Source organism: Athene noctua, chromosome 1 (genome assembly GCF_965140245.1).
Source record: "Athene noctua chromosome 1, bAthNoc1.hap1.1, whole genome shotgun sequence".
Lineage (NCBI taxonomy): Eukaryota > Metazoa > Chordata > Aves > Strigiformes > Strigidae > Athene > Athene noctua.
Window position 1 is genome coordinate 92798956 of NC_134037.1, and position 23048 is coordinate 92822003.

At 39.4% G+C, this 23048-nt stretch overlaps 1 protein-coding gene across 2 annotated transcripts in view; it reads left to right on the top strand.

Annotated features, from left to right (window-relative positions):
* The first annotated feature begins 45 nt into the window (after positions 1–45).
* Positions 46–23048, top strand: part of BIRC6 (baculoviral IAP repeat containing 6) — a 187403-nt gene continuing 164400 nt past the window's right edge. For both annotated transcript variants that reach the window (XM_074896935.1, XM_074896936.1), the window contains exons 1-5: positions 46–347; positions 16883–17064; positions 19881–20018; positions 20404–20597; positions 22527–22638. In XM_074896935.1, the coding sequence (XP_074753036.1) occupies positions 95–347; positions 16883–17064; positions 19881–20018; positions 20404–20597; positions 22527–22638 (879 nt within the window). In that variant the 5' untranslated portion in view covers positions 46–94. The remainder of the gene's footprint in view (positions 348–16882; positions 17065–19880; positions 20019–20403; positions 20598–22526; positions 22639–23048) is intronic.

Sequence of the window (23048 nt, forward strand, 5' to 3'; positions counted from 1 at the left end):
GGTGACTGGCGGCGGCGGCTCCAGGGACTGTCAGTGAGCGGCTCCCCCCGGGCCTCTTGTCCTGAGGGCGGCGGCGGCGGCGGCGGCCGGCAAGATGGCTGCGGCGGCCTCCTGCTCTTCGGCGGCGGCGGCGCCGGCTGGGCCCGGGCCCGGGCCGGTGTCGGCCGGGCCGGGCTCCTGCGAGTGGCTGCTGCTGCGGGACGGCTGCCTGCGCTGCGACGCCGACGGTCTCTGCAGCCTGTGCTACCACCCGGCGCTCAACGCCATCCTGGCCGTGACCGCTCGCGGCGCCATCAAAGTCATCGACGGCACCTCGGGGGCCACGCTGCAGGCGTCGGCGCTCAACGGTGAGCGCAGGGCCCCCGCGGCCCGCCGGGCCCCTCGGCCGCGGCCCGGAGGCGGGGGGAGCGGGCCGGGGCAGCCTCGGGGCGGCTGCCGGGCACGATCGCGGCGCGGGGGAGGCGGGCCGGAGGCTCGCCTGGAAACAGGTGGCGGGGCGGGCCGGGGGCTTCCTTCTGGGGAGGCTATCGGGGGGGCGGCCGGGCTTCATTCAGGCCCTCGGTGCCGGGGGGTTCCCCTGGTTCCTTTTCACCCCTTCTTGTTTTTCAAGCCTGAACGGTTCTACTCTTCGGGGCAGAGGTACTCATGTAGGCAGCACCGAGGCGTTTTTCTTCTGTGAAATATATTGGCCTGGTTGCTAAAAGACTAAACGGGGGTGCAGTGCTGTGATGTGTAGGGCTGTGGTTTTTTGTTTTGGTTTTTCAGGTGTACTTGTGGGTAGCATAACGTTGAACCTTCCAGAGAATCGAAGCAGCATGTTATGGAGGATACATGTAGTTCTAGTTCTTATTGCTATGTGATACTGGAGTAATTTATTTGTTGAGCCTTAATCTGGGTTTGTTAAGACATCTTTCTTAAAGGTGTCATTTGTCTTACAGTTCAGAATTATTTAAGATCAGAATCCTTCATAAAGTTATTTGATGGTATGTTTTTATATATGTTTGTGTAGTTCTTCAGTCTGCTGAGTATCTTGACTTTATCTCATGCTAGTAACAGTATCCCTGCGATTATGTTAAGGAGGCATGATTATGTCCTGACTTTGTAGAGGCTGAGACTGTAGCATCTCCGTAACTACGAAGCAAGTTTCTTCGTTGCCCATTGATGTTTTTCTACTATTTACAAGCTAGCTCAATAGAAAAATCTATAAGCCAATAACAGCTTTTATTCCTGGTTCATTAATGGTTCTTAAGCTGTGGTACTTGTCCAAATATTGGCAGGGGGCTTCTTTAATATGTTGTGAGACCAGCCCTTGGAATAGAAAGAGATGATTCTTACTAGTTGTGTGTTTCCACATTCAGGTGCTCCTTACAGTTGTATAGTTGGGTGTTCCTAGTAAGATCTAGCTTTGCTGCGTGGTGGTAGTGACAGGTTGATGTTTCCCACATTGTAACGTCAAGAATCTTAGGGAGATGCCATAGTCTAAGTACTGTGTATACTTTCACCTTGAAAACCAGAAACTGTATTACAATGTCAAACTGAAGAGAACGAGCCAGAAACCTGTGATTTACTTTCATAAGTTAAAGGTGGTGCATTGTAAGATGCAAAAGTTAAGTGTTTGGGGCAATAAAAAAAAAAGTTTTGTGGAATTATTAAGAAGCTGTCAGCTGCTTTTGTTGTTGGTTGCTTGTGTTGAAAATGAGCCTCTTGTGTGGTGTTTCCTGCTTTGTTCAGAATACCGATCACTCTGCTTTTATAATTCTCTTTTCTCTCTCCGAAGGTGATTTTTTAAATTAATAACTTAATTTCTTGCTTTTGTTCAACCTATTGCCAGAATTTGAGAATTGCTTTTAAGTTGGGGATGAAGAGGGTATAAATCGAGGACTTAATCTGTAACTGGTTGTCTACGTAGGAGATGCTTAACTCTCGTGAACAGAAAATTAAGTGAACTGTAAACCAAAGCCTAAGCTGTTGTTTTACACTTTGACAGAATTCTTGCAAGGGATTTGATTTAGTATTCAAAATGCTAATGGAAATTCTCCCCTAAATAGTAACTATTTAAAACTAATTTACTGCTTTGCTTCTGTTACGTACATTCAGTCATGTATACTTCCTCTAGTGTCAGTCTTCTCTGTGACAGCATGACTGTAAAAGATGGAGTCTACTCCTCCTCACATGAAACAACAGAATTACTTGCAATCTACCCAGATTTTATCTATGCAATATAACTGATGATTGTATTACTGGAAAAAAATGATAACCCTGGTTCAGTTTGAAGAAACTTTAAATGAATGTCCTTATAGATTCAGATCAACATGCCTGTCAGAAATCTGGTTCATCTCGGCAGTTGGTATCTGTTGGGACTCTTAGCAACCGTGTTCACTCTTGTTCTTTCCCTCTTCAGCCCTTCTTTGGGAAGAGGAGGAAAACCAAATTCAACTCTTCTCTGATGTTTGTCAGCTCTGTACAGTGTGAGGTCTTTTCATGTAGCATAGTAGTAGTTGGACACCCAGACCTGTAGACCAACTCTGTCCCTGCTCCCTCCCCTGCCATGAATGACAGGTCAAAGGACATTGTTGATTCAGGGACTCCTGGTGCTATAACTAAAAATAGAGTCCCTAGGAACTGAAACTGTTTCTCTTGGGATACTGGTTGTCCTTGGTGATTGGGGTCTTTTGCCCTGCCAAAATATTTATATTGGACAGAAATGCTGTAGCTCATTACCCAAGGAAAAACAAAACATAGCAGGCCACTCTAGAAATCAGAGCAAGTGAAAGGATCCGCCATCAAGGGAGTGGGGGAAAGAAGGAAATGCCACCAGGCCTCGGTGTTGCTTTTATTTGCGTTTGCAGTTCACTGCAGCAATACATTAAGTTTTGAGCTCATTCTCAGTGAAAAGATTGAACCTGTGGAGTACTGAGTCTGGTAGAGGCTGCCTTCACTAGAATGTAAATGCAGATTGCTTTCTTTGGTGTGTAAAAGAGCAAGAAAAAATATTCACAGCCAGAAGACAGTTCAGTTATAGATAAGGTCCAGACATTAGAATGTGGTCTCTGGTCTGCATGGTTCAGTTTCTCATGTGAACACCATTGGTCTGATGTACGTGATGATCCGGGGATTGTTCTCCTGAGCCCAAACAGTAGCAATCCAGTAAGGATAATGGTTATTATTATACCACACTGAATCTTCATCAGATCTGTCTGTGGAAAGTGTGTGGTCATCTTTAATCTGTTTCCTATATGGGCACTCATTCAAGAGGGCCAGGTGATCATTTGCTCAGAGCATGGTGGTAAATAAGAGTACCGTGGGTAAGGGGAAAATGAGGTGATCCTTTAACATTAATCTTTGGCTTACCAGGTCACAGTATTGTCCTTTTTATTCTCTCAAGGCTGTTGCACGCACACTGTGCATTTCAGAGAGCCAGACTAGGAGTGCAAAGACAATTCTTGTGATTACTGGATATTATGCATTTCTGTGTGTTTCCCAGTTGTGGTTAGTCAGGACTAGTTTTGAATCTGTCATGCAAGTCTATCAAGTACTTTATTTTTCCTCTTAGGCATTTAAATATTTGTGTGCTTTCAGTTTCAAGTTGAACGGTGGTAGTGAAAGAGCATGAATGATTAACCTCCAAATACAGCACTGAGGATGAGCCTTTTTCTCTGCCTCAAAAAAAAAAACCCAAACCCAGCCCAAAAAATCTAGTCAACCCCCCCTTGAAGAATCAAAACAAACTTTCAGAATAATATTGACTGACTCTCTTAGTGTTAGAGATGTTTGATTTATCAGTTCCTTGTATTTACAAATAAAACAAGAAAACTGCTTGAACTGGGAGAGTGCTGTAATTGCCAGAGAAGCTTGGCCAGGAAGCAGTAAGAAACTCAAATGTACTGTCAGATGGACAATGACCATCTTGAATGTTTCTGTAGGTTTTTCTAGATTAATTAAACATAGCAGTAGCTTCAGGGCCTTGTTCGCTAAAATGCACAGTGTTTCATAGCTAAAACCTTCTAAATTACTATAGAGGCCCTAAAATATAAACTTCTGAATCCATACAGGGAAGGATCTGTTCATTGTACATATGTAGGAGTTCCTATAGGGGAAATGGAGACTCTACATTGTCACCAGAGGCCCTCAACTGCTGTTCCTTCTACAGAAGGATATAGAAGATCCCCGTCCAGGAGGCTCAGCTGTAGCAGCAAGTTCAACACCATTGTCTATCTGCCAGCATTCCCTTTTGGGAAGTCCTGTTTGTCTTCAGCCAGATTGCTTTGAATTATGGAGACTTGGAATCTATCACGGGATAGCCAGTTCTGTTTCTTTTTGATTCCTTTCCATGTGATGCAGGAGGCAAAACAAGAAGAAAATATTCTCTTTTGCGTCTTGCAAGTCTTAAGAGGAGTGTACACTGCTTATAATCTCCAGGAAGAAGCTGTTGGGATACTCTGCCGTGCAGTTCTAGGCTTGAGTTATTTGAAGACATCAACTGTTTCACACTCATTGTGGTAATACTGCTCAAGTTGTCTTCATTCCTCAGAATTGGATTGAGTTCTTTCATCTTCTTGGCTCTTATTTTCCTTTGTTCTATGAGACCAAAAAAAATATTAATAATGAAGACTTTTGCTATTAATACAGAATTTTCTCCTTGTTTATTTTCTCATTGCCTGGGGAGTATTGTCAAATATCTAGTGATCTGCTATAGCCCAACTTGCATTATGAGTATACTTGGATGACAATGCTAATCTGGGTATAATGCTTCTCAAAGAGATCATTCCATTGATTTAGGTGATCTTAAGGTCATTCATGGAAAGTCTTAAGCAGCTGGAAAAAGAGAATAGGAAAATGGTAAGATTTGAGTTCAGTGTTTTATACCAATAAAGACTCCGGACCTCTGTGTGTTCCATTTGTCTTCTAGCTTAGTCAGAGTATGTCAGGTATCCCTTCTTACTTGGTATGCATCTTGCGAGATTGTCAATGTACTGTTAATTGGTATTTCCAGGCTCTGTGCAAGCACATCTGGATTATCTTCTGCAAAAGTTAAAACAGGGTAAAAATAGAGATCTCTTCAAATGCTTTTAAGGGGTGTTTTCATTACTATGTTTATTGTAGGGGTCCAGAAGTAACACAGACAGCGATGCAGGCATATGTTATGTAGCCAGGCACAACATTTTTCATTTTATTGACAGATCATTCATATCTGGACTGATGGATTCATGGCTATCACTGCAACAGTATCATCATATTGTTAAAGGTTGCAGAATGATTTAATGTCATATAATCAGGAATTTCCTAGCCCTCTGCAAATGGGCTTAGAAAAAGGCCTTCTGCAGGAAGATGTATCTTGAAATGCTTCTTACTGAACCAAAGAGGAAGTATTGTGCTCTGTGTCAGGGAATTTGAACTTTGACTTCCTGCCCTATTCCATCTCACAGGTAGTTAAGGTATTATTGATATGAAAAGTCCTTGGGAAAATACTGATTTTCAACCCCAGTCCAGCTTTGGACAAGACAGTTTTTAGTATGCTTATGTGATAAACCCTTCAGCTCAGCTCCCAGTCATGTTGTATACTGTATTATACAAAACATAGAAGAAACTTGGCACAATTATGTTCCGGCAGAGATAATTGATAGTTCAAGTCCAGAATGTTAAGAAAGCAAGCAGGTAAATCTCTCCTGGACTTGAAGTAATGGAAACATGGAGAAGGTTTTTGCTTTAGATTGCCCAGCCTAGTGATTTCTAGAAGCCCTGATGTTTTACTATTTTGAACATCATGGTGATCAGTGGTTTGGATCTAGTATACTCTCCTGTCCTGTAATTGGTCCTTTCTAGCAGCTCACTGTAATGTTAGCTTACTCGGTAGAACCCCTTTCTGAATCTTTAGTTAAACTGTTTATTATAATATTTTTATGGTTGCTATCCATAACTTGAGCTTAAGTGAAATACAACATTTAGGATTTTATAAGACAGTATAAAAAAAAGTCCTAGACTGAAGATTCACCTTGTTAGTTTCTCTCGCTTTTAATAACAAGTATGTCTAATTTTTTTGATATGGTGTTGATTATTGTTTCAGATTTTCTTTCCAGTTTACTTTCAAGTTAGGAAGCAAAGCTGTCCATCCTTGCTGTTATGAAGATTCTTTAATTCTTCCTGAACAGTGTAATGTTTTTCTAAAGTGCTTCTTAGGCTGTCTTAGAGATGGAGATAAAGCTTAAAACCATGTGGACTCTTGGACAATTCTTATGTGTACCAATCTGTCCTAGGTCATGTTATGAGATATCTTGTTGCGTGTTGCCTATTCTACTGGGATCAGTGGCTACTCATCATTTTTTTTTATTTTTAAATGAAAAATTTACATGTGGATCAGTTCACTTTCCTGATGGTTCTTAAGCGATACCACAGTATTGCTTTCTGCTGTTAGAAAGCTGTCCTTTAAATAGTTAATGCTCTCTTAGTTGCAGTGACTGCTTGCAATAACCAGATGAGTACTTCTCCCTGAGAGGACCCTTCAAGAAAGAACAGCTATTGCCCTCAGTTCTTCCATTTGTGAAGTACACGTGGATACAAACATTTGCGGCTTCTTTTGGTTTCTGTGGAGGCAAATATGGGATTGTGTATTGGTCCAATTCCTTTGCTGCCTTGCCTTTGGGAACAGTATCAAGATTTGGTAAGGACCTAGTGCACACTGCTAGTCAAAAAGTATACAGGAAGTTTGGTACATGCAAACATTACTTTTGAAGATTTGCATGTATGTTAGTGGAAAGAGTGCTCCACAGATAAGGATGATGCAGAAGAAGCGAGGGAGAGAGAACGGCTTTTGTTTCACAGTCTAGGTTAAAAGTGTAAAATTATGGAAATCATAACTTATCTGCCACATAAATGTAAACACTATGTTTAAAATTTTCTTGAGGTATTTGCTTGGGCTGTTCAGTGAGTATTTTATTGATAATTTTTTTTAATGTGTAACTTAAGAGAGGAGGGAATTTGCTTATCAGTTAAGTAGTCTTGAAAATTAGTGGAATTTGTGAAAACACATATCCAGTCTCAGGTGCTGGTTAATGAAGGTTTGCATAGCATACAGTCTGTCTGCAGTTCTTAAGTCCCCTGTACAATTCGTGCAGGGAAAACTGTTTGATCACCTGACTTGAGTGTGAAGTGACCAGGATCTCACCTGAGCATTTGGCAGCTGTAGCAGAAGAGTTTGATAAACTGTTTACTGGGCAACAGGCTACAGAGACTCTATCATGAAGAACTCCTTACAGAAAGGAAGAGCTGGGAGGGTGTGGGACTGAGGACTGTAATGGATGGAGTGGCTGGATGACAATGGGGAAAGGGTTAGGGAAGTAGGAAGCTGGGCAGATAGGGAGTGTATTACTGGAGAGCAAGAAGGCACTGTGGTTACTGTGAGGAAATACTGTGATAAACTTAGTTGACCTGTCTTCTATGGGATGCTAGATTCATGTTGTTATGTAAATAATGACATGCAACACTGCTCAGTAGACTTTTTTAACAGTGGATTTTTTTCTATTCAGTTTTCTGTAGCTTTTGTAAATCAGAATTAACAAAATTAGCATTTTTCAATGAATAATAGTATTTCCAACAAATAATCTCCATTCACTACAGAGAGAAGAAAAGTCCTTACTCTGAACTTTTGGAGGAACCTGCTTCCTGTTACCTGTAGAAGAGGCCTGGCAAGAGCAGTCTTACAAGGCTTAAGTTAGCTTTTCTGTATGTCCCCTTTTAGTGATAGAACTAAAGTTAAACCTGCATAGTCACCATGTTCAAGTATTCCTATGCTGCAAATAGGTGTCTGTTTTGCCAATTATCAGGTCTAGCATAAAGGACACAGCCAGCATAAAGATGAACCAATAACCAAATTGTATTTGATACAAAAGGGTCAGTACATGGGTGAGCACTGGGGGTACAAACAAGTCAGTCAGATTATACATAATCGACATCAATCCCACTGACCGCAACAATGGGTGGAATAAATGGTGAAATGCAGTCTCCCATAGAAGGGACGAGAGACAACCGAGTCAACAAGCCAAATACATAAGACCAAGGAAGCCACATACTGAATCTCTACACAGCCCACGTTTACAAAAGCCAGACCTGACTGGAGCCCAGCTCCAGGGAGGCAGGAGGTCCTTCCCCAACAGGGAACTCTGCACAGTGCATCCACCTCACAGACAGACACTGCCCCTGCCTGCAAGTGGTCCCAGCTTTTACCCCTCAGTGGGACACCTGACCCTTGGTTACTCAATGCAGACACCCGGGGCTCATTTACCCAATGGCTCTCCCTGCCCGGCCGGCCGCACCCTGGAGGGAAGCCTAAAGGCAAACTCACCCCCCTTTGGGAAGGGCTGTGGGAATCACCCATATGTCAACCTTAATTTGGGGCTTGGGGTTGAAACCCCAGCATTTCAGTGTCTTACAAGGTCCTTCAATTTTGCCAGCTTCTCTAAAGAATTTGGAAAGACATCTTAAAGAATAGTTTCACTTTTAAATATAACTTAAATATGAATGGATCCAGTCTGTTCTACTTCAGCTTTCCTGTATAGAGGCAGTTATTAGGAGAATGTGAGAATGCATTTAATTAATTTGAAGTACTCATAAGAATTTAGTGGAGTTGGAGCTTGGTATACTGGACTCATAATGCCAGAATGAGGTCTTGGAGTTGTGCTAGAAATATGAAATACCAGCTAAATGCTCAGTAGTTATCATATAAGCAATTGCTAGAGAAGTTGTCAAGAACCCAGCTGAGAATGTCAGTCCAGTTCAGTGCTTGTACATGCGCCATTTTAGTATTTCCATCTGAAAAAGAGTATAACAGAACTAGAAACTTACAGTGTGGGATGGCTTATGTATGTCAGACAGTATTCAATCTGAAAAAAAGATGTTGGGGAAGATTGGGAATGGGGAGATAGAGAGAGGTTTGCAAAATTCTGGATGTGTGAAAAATGTAAATTGAGAGTTGATTGTCTCCTCTAGTACAAGAGCTGAGGGCTTCAAAAGAAGTAAGAAATAGTAAAATATGGAGCTCCTGGCTACAGAACATTGTGGATGCTAGGTTTTGTAGAATTACAACAGTGTTGGACAAACTGATGGGAGAACAACTTCTCAAAGTCCCTAATATAAAAGAAATCACTTTTGGCTCAGAAGGCCCTTGAGCACAAATTAGCAGGGGCTGAGAGTGTTATAGGAAGGTGCCGTACATACATACACTTTCTTAAATTCTTCAGTAACCACTTGGCTCAGACCACTGTCTTGGACAAAACATGGGGTTGTGTGCATTATCCTCTGATCCAGTATGGTTGCCTCTGTGTTCAGTGTTGTATTTCCTTAGAAGTAATGTTAAAAAGAGAAAGATGGGTAGTTGCTCAACATGGCTGTTGAACTACTGCTCCAGTAAAGGACGACTGCTGTTAGATTTCCTCCTAAACCCTTTTTTTGCGGACTAAATGAGTCCAGTTATCTTGGTCTTTCTTCACGTGTTGTATGCTCTCTGTCCCGGTTTGGGCTGGGATGGAGTTAATTTTTCTTCTCAGTAGCTAGACTAGTGCTGTGTTTTAGATTCATTATGGGATTTGGTATGAGAAGAATGCTGATAATACACTGATGTTTTCAGTTGTTGCTAAGAGATCAAGGACTTTCCAACCCCCCATGTCCTGCCTGTGTGCAGGTATACATGAAGCTGGGAGGAAGCATGGCCAGAGCACCGGACCCAAATTAGCCTATGAAATATCCCATATCATGCAATGTCATGCTCAGTATATAAAGGAGGGGTGGCTGGGAAGGAGGGGGTTCTTTCTTGCTTCCAGGACTGCAATTTTGGGATCTTGGTTTTCAGAATTGCTAGCCAGGAACGGGCTGGGTATCAGTTGACGGGTGGTGAGCAGTCGCATTGTGTATTACCCATTTGTTCTTTCCCTTATTGTTTTATTTCAATTATCAAACTCTTTTTATCTCAACTCAAAAGTCTCCCTTTACCCCTTCAATTCTTTTCCCCATCATCCTGGCAGGGGAAGGTGAGCAAGCAGCTGCGTGGTGTTTGGCTGCTGGCCGGGTTTGAACCATAACATTGTCTTAGTACCTGTTCGTGGGAATTTCACATTTGTGCTGATACCTCAGATGAAGGACGGAAGCTGGACATGATATTCTGGATGTGGGCTCAAAATTGCTGAATAGAGGAGACTAATCGTTTCCCCGATCTACTGCCTGTGAGATCCCCAGTGTGGTAATAGTTTGTCACTTGAAGGATGCGTTGCTGCTTCTTGTTCAGCCTGTCCATCAGGATCCCCAAGTTGGTTTTGTTGGGTTGCCACCTAGACAGTTGGTCCCCAGCTTCTGTTGATGTGTATGGGGTTATTCATACCAACTGTAAGACCTTGCATTGTCTTTGAACTTCAGGAGGTTTTTATCAAGCCTTTTCTCTGGCTTTTTGAGATCCTTTTAAAAGGCAGCCCTCCATTTAATGTATCAGTTGCCTCCCATTTGGTGTCATCCACTCTTGCTAAAGGTGCAGTCTGTCCTATCATCCAAGACACTGATGAAGATGGTATATCATACCAAGCTTTGCTCAATGCCACTCATAACTTGCTGCCAGGTAGGTGTTAAATCATTAACTACTAACACTGTGTGTGACAGGCTAGCCAGTTTCTCACTTGCCTTGTAGCCCACCCATCTGCTTTTGAGAACTTGCTGATTCTTCCAGCTTAGTATTTTGGAAACTCCTTATAATATTGGGTTTGAGTGGGGAAAGCTAAACCATTTCCTGTCAGTCTTGGGAGTGTAAAAAGTGCCATAACTGGAGGTGTTTTCTCCTGTTGCAGAAACTGCGGGATACATAATGGATGAACTCTGATGCTCTAGCCACTGTAGTGACAAAAAGAGGAACTGGTGGTAAAACTACATCTGGCAAAGGTTCTTTGTTGTGAAATGGTGCGATGGGAATTGTTCTTGAAGAACAGGAACTTCCTGTTACTGAGCTGTCAAGTATTATTCCTTGCCTGTCTCTGGGTCTGGGTGGATGCTGTGTCATCTGTCTGTCTACATTTTGTGAAAGACAACTTTCCTGAAAATTTTTAATCATAGTTTTTCACTTTGAGAAAGATTTTAAGGAAGACACTGTCCTCTGTGAGGTTTTGCAGGAGAATAGCGGGAACTTAAATTTTCACGATTTACTTGAGTTTACAGGAAGGATTGTAGAATACCGTGTGTTTTTGTAATTTGCTCTTGGGATAATGGTCTAAAGCCCTGAGCAGTTGTGTTCTGCGCAGCATACGAGCTGGCAGTAATGTTAGATACATGGAGATCTGAAACAACGTAGAGAGCGTGGGCACTAAGAGCTCACCAGAATCTTCCTGCTGATTCAGTCTCAGTTTAAGTCTGTAGAGTGAAAGAGGACCCTATGCCTGCAAAGCTGGTGAGATAAGAACTGCCTTGACCTCAGTGGGTTTTTGTTTATGTTCTGAAACCTTTTAAGTGTTAATGTTAGCTTCTGTTAGTAGTTGCTTGATCAGACTCATCTAGTTAATATTCATGTGGCAGTCTGCAATGCTTTGTCCCAGATAACACATCTTCCTATTCTAATAAGGATTATTAAAACCAGCTATCAGATAATAAAGCTAATACTGAAGCAATTCTGTCCTGTTTGTTGCTAAAGGAGAAGATAAACTCTAGATCACATGTATTGTTCTTGGTACCAGTTTTGGCAAATAAGGGAGTTTGAAGGTGCTTTGTGGTTTTTAAGATGGGTATTTCTGCCTCCTTTAGCCTTCTTCTGTTTGAAGAATGTTTTCAGTTTTCTTTCCTGTTTCAGCTCTGAATGCGTTTTTGCTTTATTCTTTCATTTTGAACTGATCTTCCAGGTGACGTGTCAGATGGAGGTGTGTGTCTATAGTGAAATCTAAAAGAAAAAATACTGCTAATATATAGCTGGTTTAAGCCCATCAACATCATTCGTTTAAAACAGCAACTTGGACTTGTTTTCATCCAATTGTTTCCTTGAGTCTGGGAGTGCTTTTGTTTTGGGAAAGGAGGGACCCATGAAGTATCTTCAGAGAGTGCTTTGCTGAGGTGATGTTTAGAGCAAATAAGGGGCTAGGTGGCTGGACCTGGAGGATAAAACTGTGCTGCTGAAGTTTCCACTGAAGATGTCGGTGAGGAGAAGAGTAGAAACAAGAGATAATCTATAACTGATAAATTCAGTAATGATGAGTAGTCACGGCCTGGTTTGGCCATGCCTTAGCTATCTTGTTACTGTGTTCCCAAACGTTCATAACCACCATGTGTTTTTCCTTTGGGAGCCACCAATGTAAAACAATTTAGAGACAACTTTCTCGTTTTTAAACCAGACTTGCAGTGATTTGAATTTTATCCTCTTTTGTGTGACAATGTTACCCCTTGCAACTAATCCATAGTTGTGATTTTCGTGTAGTATTCGTTCAAAATAGGTTCCTGCAAATATGGCAAGTTAAGACAGCAAGTTAAACTTTAAGGCTTGCTTTTTTTTTTTTTTTTTTTTTTTCCATTTGTACAGTAGAACTTCCACAAAATGTAGGTCTTCTGATATGCTTGCCTTGGCAAACTTGTGTTATTTGGGTAGCATACAGTGAGGTGTTATACTTGCAAACTGGATTTTTCAGTTGATTATACAATTATGTGTAACAACAGCAATAAGAAAGGCACCTGCCTTGCAACAGATGAGGACAACTGATATGTATGGGTTTTTTAATCCTAGGTACATGTGAAAAGTGTGTGAGAAGTAGCTGAGCAACTTTTTGGCAAGAAACATTTTTGTCTCTAATGGAAAGGATAGTTTTGCTGTCTGCTGACCTGACTTCTGGAAGGAGGATTTCGCACACCGTGTTACCATGAGTGATAATATCTCCTAAACTTGATGTTTTACATCCACACTTCACAACAGAAAAGGGAAAATTAAAATTTTATTTTTAATTCTAACAGAAATTTTAAAGAATTCTGTAGTTGTACCGTTCCCTTCTCTTGAGTTTTTGGGTTCTCTTGCCTTTAAATAGCTTGTTGTTCAAATCTAATGTTACGAAGTTGACAGGATAGATAGGGCATTTGATATCCTGAAACTTCATCCATTTAGCTTCCCATGGTTGCAGTATTTTGAAATGAGTACTGAGATACTGTCTGGATATTCTGGTTTAAATTGGAAGTGCAAAAACTGATATCAGTGCATGTAATGTGTGTGTTTTGCTGACCTGATGGGATTTCTGTTTCTCCAAAAATGTTTCTTTATTTCTTAATCTTCAGACCTAGTTGCATTCTTAGGCTGAAGTTATGGATGTTCCTTTAGATATTTGATTTGTCGTGGATCTTAGCAGTATGGAATTAGTGCTGTGATGCATGTGTTTGCCACTCTATAGCTGCAGATAAAAGTGTTAGTTTTTAAAATACAGTAAACTATTTGGGTTTTTTGCATGCTCTGCATTGTGAGCTTCTTGTCAAGAGAATTACTGACTTTGTGATATGTCTTTGAAACTAAACCTATCTGTAGCAGAGAAATGTAGACAAGCTTTTAATTTTCTACTTCTTGAAATGCAAGTCTAATTCTTTAATTAGTTTGGTTCATCTTAATACCCGCAGAGAAGGGCGGACAGTAGATGCTGCTTAAACTGTTATGTATTCTCCAAACAAGTTTGTTTTCTGTTAACATTTTTTTATAGGTCAGATTGTGATCACAGGAAATTGCTGATCACTGTTCTGTGTTTGAAACAAAGGTGGCGGAGGAGGAATGTTTTGGGTTTTTTTCTCAAATTCTTCATTTCTGCATTCTGATGCTTATTTTGTTTTAAATTTTCAGGTTGCTAGTTCTAAGGTTGTTGTAGATGGCATACCATAATGTAGTATGCTGTTGGACTTGCAAATTCTAGCATGCTAGCAGCCTGCCAAGTTTCCTTATAGGAACTGACAAAAGGCCTAATGACTTCTTTGTGAGTTGTTTTGTTTCTAAACCTAGACAGATAAGCCAGAGATCTTGGGAGAAGCTATGATCCACTTGTGCCAAAACTGAAAAGCAACATTGTTAAAAACTTTGAATTACTATTTCTCCTTCCATCACCCAAAATAAATTACAGCTGAAGAAATTAGGGCTAGAATGTCAGTGGGGTTTTGATGATCTGGCTTAAGTCATTCAGTGAGTTTATGTGAAACTTTTCAACTGTGATTTGTGAAGAAGCAGATCATGACTTACTGATAGTAAAGTTAGCCAGACTGGATAGGCAGGACATAATATTGTAGTGTTACCGGTAGGTTTTTTTCAAAGGATATTGGTCAGAGTCCTTTGGGACATTGTAAAATGTCAATCTTGAGTTAGAAAGGACCCTTCTGCCAGTGCTTTTGAGGATGACTATTCTAGGCATTTCTTCTATAGTGGTGACTTCTAAATTCTTTAGTTTCCTGGTTCTCAACCTACTGTTTTAATCATATGGCCAGCCAATGTGCACTGTGATATACTTTGTGACTAGTATAGAAACATTGTGAAATATATTTTCTGAACCTCAGAATTAAATTCCTAAATTTGCAAAATAGCTTGTCAACAGTTCACAGACTATTCAAAGTGTAAACAGTCAGTTGCAGAATGTGTTTCCCAGGGTGTTGTTCCAACACTAAATATTGATTGAACCATTTCCTTGAAGCTCCATCGACTTACGCTAAGGGAGCTTGTTTTGGTTTTATGTGCTTCAAATACGATACAACCAGCAACTGCAAATAAGTGTCTAGAGATAGTTTGGCCCAAGCTTTCTGTCAGTGTAACCAACAAAAATATTACCTAGCACAGTGAGAATCACAGCAGTTAGGTGATGTATTTTTTGTTGCTGTAGTTATAACTTTTTGGTTTGTTTCTTAATGGAGCAGAAATATTATGTTGATTAGACATGTTACCTACCTCATTAGTAGGTAGGTAACATGCCTAATGACTTCTAAAAATTGGGACTACTTACACAGAGGATATTAATTAACCAGTTGGTGGTTTAGACATGAAATTCAACTAACTTCACTACAGAAATGATAAAATAAGATTGTTCTAGTATGGAGAGCCACAGGGATGGGGCGCTTCTACAGGCTGCTGAACTCCTGGTCACAGGGCATGAGCATACTCCTGTGTTTGACAGAAAAGCGCAAAAAGAAGTGTTCGTGGTGTTGGCACTGCTGGAAGAGATGAGCTGCTTTTTCCATTTTTCTCTGGAACGAGGAGGAGAGAAGTGCTTGCTTAAAGAAAGTGCCCTGTAGTGATCCATCACTTGGATCACACTGAATAGACTGCAAACACCATGTGAATCTACTGAGGTTTCACGTTTAGGGCATCAGATACCTTTCCGTTTATTTCCATAATAGTTTCCAGTACATTGTTGAAACTAATACTTTTAAAGACATTAAAACTTGTATCTGAATTTTTGTTGAAACTTTTTTTCCTGTAGAATGACTGACTTCCTTGCCTGCAGCTGTGTTGTTTGTAGAAAGTCTTGCATGAGAAACTCCAATGTATTGGCAAAAATACGGTTTGGAACTAGTTGATTTGCCATTCAGAGTACCCTTTTTTGTTGAGCTAGGACTAACGACTTTACAGCTATCAAGTGATTCCAGGGCTCTTGAAGTGTTTGACTGTTATAGCAATGATTAGAACTGCAGTATACTTCATGCAGGCAAAGGCGTATGTCCTATATTTTGAGAATATGAGTCATTGTTTCCAAAATTTTGGTGAGAAGGGCAGCTGACAACTATTCTTGACCTGAGTTTTCAAGAGAGGATACCACAAATGCAATGTGGTTGGATTGATGTGCCCTATATTTAAAGAAGTTTTAATTTCCATTTAACTATATCAAAGTGTGAAGACGACAGAATTTTGTAGCTGCCTTTATCTGGATTCTTTATCTGTATGCTAGCTACCTAAATGGTGATTTTTAATTATTCATAATAAAAACAGTATCCAGTGTCTGAGGAAAGAGGAGAAGAGGGATGGGACTTGATTAATGCAAAATTTAATGGAACTCCTTTTCCTGTGCAACAAGAGATCTATGTTGACAATCCAGGAATTTCAGCTTTGCCCTTTGGATGATGTGTCTGTATACTTACAACATACATACAGCCTGCTTCTGTAGCAGCAGCTTACACTTTCCTTGAATTAAAGCAATTTGCCTTCTACACAGGTAGCATATTACATGGATTTAGTTTTACAATCCATCAAGCCTTAGATACATAGTAATGTCAAGTAACATGAAACAGTTCTGGTGATAATATCCATTGCCACAGCCTTTCCTTATTTATCTGCTGACAGTCTTCCTCCACCCCCACTGAACTTCTCTGACTTGTTACTGACATCACGTGTGCAGCCCCGAGCAGAAATAAGGTACCTTAATGTCTCAACAAACACGTGTAGCAGTGGCACATGTTATATGCTCTACTTAGTTTTCAGAAATTTGAGTATTGTTTTGCTTGATGAAATGGTGTTAATCAGCCTTAATGGTAGTTTAGCAATTTTGTCTTAATTTTCACACTGATTTGTAATTTTATTTCTTGTTATTGATTGTCAGCTAACATCGAGTACATCAGGCATCTATATAAGGCTTGAAAACACTAGTTTAGGCCTCCTGGTAGGAGCAGGACTTGAATGATGGCTTCCATTGTAGGAATACAGTAATTGTAGTTGTTGATGGCATGTATAGATTTTGGTTGTTTGTTTTTTAATATAGGAAATACAAAAATTTGGTGAAAGTTGTAGTGACTGAAATGCTAGTTTTTGATCGTCTCATGACGTAAAGATTTTGCTGAAGTGTTACGTTACTTTCCAGAACACATATTCAAGGTCTTTTATAAAAGCTGTTTTCTAATTGACTACTGCTTTTTATCTTTCACTTTATAGCCAAACCAGGTGGACGGGTGAAATGTCAGTATATTTCTGCTGTGGATAAAGTGATCTTTGTGGATGACTATGCAGTAGGATGTAGGAAAGATCTCAATGGCATCTTACTGTTAGACACAGCTCTGCAGACACCTGTTTCAAAACAAGATGATGTGGTTCAGCTTGAATTGCCAGTTACAGAGGTAAGATGTGGAGAGGGGGGGGAAAAAAAGGTGTGTATATAACTGACAGAAATACTGAAACCAGACGTTTGACCCTGAGTTTCTTGTGTGATATTAACAGCATGTAATGGAAATGTTTCTTAGTTACTAACTGTCATAGCGCAGTAGCTTTTTTGCAGTTATCCGTATCTCAAACAAATAAGACCTTACCTCGTCAAGAGCACGTTATTTCATATGAAGGAATGTTTTAGTGACCAGAAATAAGGACTTGTTTCCAGAGCTTTGTCAGTGCTTATGTGTAGAATCTATATATACTTCTAGAAATCAATCTGAGCTGCTAGGCATTCTTGGAATTTTTGGTTTAGACTTTCAGGGAAAAAAAGACACTTAAAATCAGCTAATATGATGTTGCTACATGTGAAGAATGATTCTTGGAATCTGACTTTTTTTATTAGGGCAACTGACCTACCTAGAAGACTTTTTTCCCTGTAAACCTGGTTTCGCTTTTGCCTTTGGACTATCGCAGCTGTAACATAATTCCTCTTGGTTTGAGACAGTATAACCAAGCATTTAGTATCACTTTAAGGGTATCTAATGTATACCTTTTTGCTTCAAGTGTAATGCTGAGAATTTTGTTGCATTGGTTTACCTTCAGCTAGCATAGTGTTTATTAGGAGGGGTAGCATATATGTTCTTATTTTCAAGTGTTATCTAATACAAGATTGCTAAGAATTGCTTCTATTCTAAGGCACTTGGTGATGAGGAAAGTAGCTTTCACCTTTGTAGTGGTCATAAAGGAATAGACCCAGGAAGTAAGTCTGTACAATGATTTTAATTACAAGCGAGATTAATTCTTTGCTTGGGAAGAACACAATGCATCTGCCAATGGTAATAATTAGAATAGTGCTTACAGTAGAAAAACCAAAACTGGACTACCAGAGCCAGGTTCTGAATCCTTAAAGCAGTCTGAGAAAAGAGCACTTCCCACTCATCTCTGGGAAATAAATTTTAATATTGAATGATGCACCACCACCAAAAACTTTTCCTGAGAATTGATTTAAAATGTTTATGTTCTGTTGGAATACTGAATAATAGATGCTTATTAGGAACCAAGAATGTGTGTTATATGTGAGGTTTTTAACTACTTGTCTTGAGTAGGAGGAACAGCAATAAAATGCTTCATAGAGGTCCCCAAAGAGAGCTTTCTGGGTTCCTCAGGCTTGCTGCCACTGGCATAATTTTTACACCCTTTGTGGGTGTAAAAAATCTTGGTATGTGTGGCTGAGTGTGAAGAGACTGACAGAGGTCAGCATTTCCTTTCATAAGTTTTGCTGTCACTGGTTTGCAGTCTTTCATGGTTCAATACAACCTATAAGTTGTGTCAGTTTCAGCTAAGGATTCTTCGGTTCTAAAGAGTTTGCAGACTCTTATTTCAAGGTTAGAGTTATACCTTATTTCAAGGTATAGAGCACTTCTCTGTAAAGGTCCTTCCTGCTGGAAAAAAATGGGAAATATTATAATTCACTAGGAACATATTTGGGAAGTTCCTGGCAAAATCAGTGAGATGGGAGGAAAAACATTAGCAGTCTTCAGTTCTTCTAATTGTAAAGAGGAGGTACCCACACTTCAGAAAACTTCAGTAAATATTAAACAAATATCATACAAATGAATCAGTCCACCTCTTTCATCATAGGAAGGTCAAGAACCTTTATCCAAGCAAGAGCCTTTATTTTTTTGTTAGTCCCTAGAACTTTTCTGCAAATTTTTGCACTTAAGTAGTCTTTTTATATGACTGATCAGCTGGTAATACGAGTTTATGCATTTCTGTTTGATTGGCAGCCTTGACAAGTGATAAATCAGCCCCTATGCTGTTTTTTTTCCCATAGAACACTGTAAATTTATGAACCTCTGTTGTTCTGATGCCACAAGAATTGTAATTGTCTTTTATTGAAATCTGAGATACAGATACAGCCTTAGCTAGGGGACTGATTTGCTTTGTTTCTGTCTTTCTTCCCCTGAACTCCACAAGGACATAACCAAGTGGCCGTTCGACCAATTCTGTTTGGAACAGTTTGTGGCTGTTTAAAGGACTGGCTGACCATTGCCCTTGGGAAATATTTCCCTTTGTTTGTAACTTGAAAGTTTTCATATCACATTTTTCAGATGTTAGCCCACTTAACAACTGATACAAAATACTCTATGCTTTGCACATAAAGCATACCTTTAAATCTTGCCTGTCTGCATGAAGCTAGCAGACAGAGGGACAGGCTAGAAACAGATGGGACTTGGAAGAAAAAAAGTCGATAAATGGATGTTTGTAGTGGTCCTTGCTAGATGCATTATTTCTGAGTTTTAAGAATTTCTAGATTCTAAACTAGCTTGTCCTTTTCAACTTCATTATACTATCATTGTAAGTATTTTTTCTCTAATTTTGTTGCAACGTTGTTTTTCTCAGTCATCTTTTTTGTTTTTGATACAAAACTACTCCGAAAAATGTCCAGACTTTCTTATTGCTCTCATTTTTTTGTCCCTAAAGCTGAATGAATCCTTTTTAAGGGAAAGCATTGGGCAGTAGATGTCTCCTTTTCACTTGGCTTTAATATATGTTCTAATTCTTTATATGACCAACTTGTTTAACATTTGGTAATATTGCTCTTGAGGGAACTTGTAGTAATTACTGTCACTATTGCTGAAGTTTATCCATTGATAAGGCCTACATAGTAAAGTTTGAACTACTTACTCAACTCTGGCTTTTTTATGGGATATGCAACAGGTGTAATTATTGCCTGTAGTTATTCAATGTGGATGCTAACTTCTCTTGCACATCTGCATTTTAGGCTCAGCAGCTGTTATCTGCTTGCATAGAAAAAGTAGATGTTTCTAGCACAGAGGGATATGACTTATTCATCACACAACTGAAGGATGGTTTAAAAAATACCTCACATGAAACAGCAGCAAATCATAAAGTTGCAAAGGTAAGAATTTGGGCTGTCTGACATGGATTCCCAAGTCTAATTTGCTTGACTGCTATTATTGATGCATACAAAATGCTTGATTTAGTGTGGTGGATTTTATTTGAAGGGAATGGAATGTATTATGTGTTCCTTAGTTCCTCTGTGTCAAGTTTGACTTGTTAAGAGAACAAACAAGGTTAGTTTCTTGCTGATAAATCCAGCGGAACTTAAAACCTGAAGTTACTTCCTTGCATTTGTCTGTGTTGCTCTTGTGTGTCTGTTCTTGTAGTATTTCTTAAAATCAAGAAGTGTGTGTGGTTTTATTTTTGACATTTTTGTGATTTGTTTGATGTTTAGATGTTAAAATTTTAAAATTGGAACTAGGGACTTTTTTTTCTTAATTTAGTGGGCAACGGTTACGTTCCACCTTCCTCATCACGTTTTGAAGTCTGTCGCCAGTGCCATTGTAAATGAACTCAAGAAGATAAATCAAAATATTGCTGCCTTACCTGTAGCATCCTCTGTGATGGATAGGTTATCTTACCTCTTACCCAGCGCTCGACCAGAACTTGGTGTGGGACCTGGTCGATCTGTGGACAGGTATGTTAAGATGAAATAAGTGATGAATTTGACTGCTTAATTATATCAGATTAAGCTCTTAGATGACTTTAATTTATTTGCCAAAGAAATTAGTCCTATTCTGTACTCTCTTGCTCTTACATGTCCTGCTAATTAACTGTTCAATGCATAATGGACTATACATATTACTAAAATTAAGAGAAACGTTTATGGGTGCCACAAGATGGTTTTGCTTGGATTCCGACTTTAACGTCAGGCAAATTGAATTCACCTGGCTCTTAATCCCAACATACACTTTCACAAAGGTAACAATAGCAGCCCTAAATATAGGTCCCTAGGTGGTATTGTAGCATGTTAATGTGATATGTTCACCTAGGCTTTACTCTTCATCATGTTTGATTATGGCTTTTATCTGAACAGTCAGGTGCTTATGACTAGTTACTTAAGTTACTGGCTTTACTCAGACTAGTACTGAAAACTTACTGAGACTGCAATATTGAGATGTTCAGAAACTGTAGCTTTTAAGAGTATTATGTACACCTCTTTTGAATGCAAAGAGAGCACTCATTTGTCTACCAAAGATACATACATACTATGCTGCAGCATGAAATCAATTCCTTTTCCTTCACACAAGAAAGCGTTATGCTTATGTTTTGTGTTTTAGTTTAGGAAGTTGTGCCTCTGCAGAGTGTGTGTGTGTATATATATATATATGTGCTACTTCTGAACTCTCTAGTCACCTACTATCTTTTTGGGCCCAGAGAAAATTTTACCTCAGACTGTTGCTTCATGTCTTTCTGATCCAAGGAATAATGTATATACAAGCAAATAACCCATTATTTTAACCCTCCTAAGCCAAGTAAAGACTAGTTAGAATGCTGATAAATCTTCTAAGTCTATAAATTAATTCCTTCTTGAAAGTTTCTGTACAAATATTATTTTGGAAGTGTGTTACCATTTCTTCCAGCTCAATTTAGTAAAATTGATTTCATCTCTTACTTCTCCTCCCCAAGCTTCCAGGTCTACCTGTACCTCACCATATTGTATTTTTTATTAGAGCTCTCTGAGATCTGTCTCTTAAGGTGGAATAATGTTGAGTTAAGACAGCCTTTATGTGAGTGTTGCAAGAATAGTGTATTTTCTTGATAAAGAAATGTTTAATACATCCATTATTTATAAGACAGCAAAAATCTCGTGAAACTGAGGGGTAGAAACAAGAAGTGAGGCACTTTTCAGTCTAGCAGCACTTGTTCTTGGGATGATCCTGGACAACAAACTCTGTCAAGGAAGAAAAAAAACAAAATGCAGCTGATAGTTGTTTCTTATATACTATTTCAGATGAGGGACATGCATTGAGTGAAGGTGAAAAAGATGGGAGCTTTTCTTCTCTGTAGATACCGAGTTGCAGAGTTGTTCATATTTTGTGACTCAGTAATTTATAATTTTTATTATAGTATGCAATGAGTGACAAATGTTGGGGGCTTTGTACATATTCAGTTAACCCTACAATATCACTTTGGAGTAATTTCAAATGTACATTTTCATATCTGTTAACTACTAAACCCAAATTTTTGCAGTAGTCATGTTAAAAAAATCCAGCATTTCTATCAGGCTAGATTCCGTATCCTCCCTAAATGCCTGGTAGCTTTGGATATGTGATGTTTTTCTGCAATTAGACCAAATAGACTACCTGGAAGCTTATTTTATTAATCTTGCTTTTAAGGTCTGTAGGTTGTTGTATTGCTTTTGGCCTTTTGCTGAGGATGTACTTTAGGCACCCAAGTGAGAGAAATTTGTCACTTTTCTGTAATTGTTAATGATGATTTTAAGTGTAAGTTAGAGATAACTATCTGTGGTATTTCTAATGATTACTAAAGCATGGAAAATAATTCATAGTTTTTTTATTCTAAGTGACAATTCTGGGTAATGCAGAATTTTTAACCTTTCTAGGTCTTTAATGTATAGTGAAGCTAACAGACGGGAGACATTCACTTCATGGCCTCATGTGGGTTATAGGTGGGCACAACCAGATCCTATGGCTCAAGCTGGGTTCTATCACCAGGTAAAAGGTTTAGTTGTTCTTAGTATTTGTTCTCTAAGTGAAGGTTTGGGGAGCAGAGAAAAATGTTGTCTTTTTTTTTATGTGGATTCCTTCAATGATGCAAAAATCATAATGAAAGAGTATGTCATTCAGCTCTATTCTTTTTTTAAGTTTAAGGTTTTTTCCATGCCTTGAGGTTTCTTCTTCTTTGTAGAGATCACAGAAAATACTGTTCTGAACCTCAGCATATAAACCACTTCTAAACACTTGTTACATGGATTCTCTTGCTCTTTGTTAGATTGTTGAGTAAATATCCTTACTTTTAATAAGTGAAGCCAAAAAAAGCAATAAGCTTGACAGTTTTGTAACAGTACTTTCCTAGTGGGACTTTAACTGTGTTGTAACAAGCAACAGTCCTAGACCACATTACT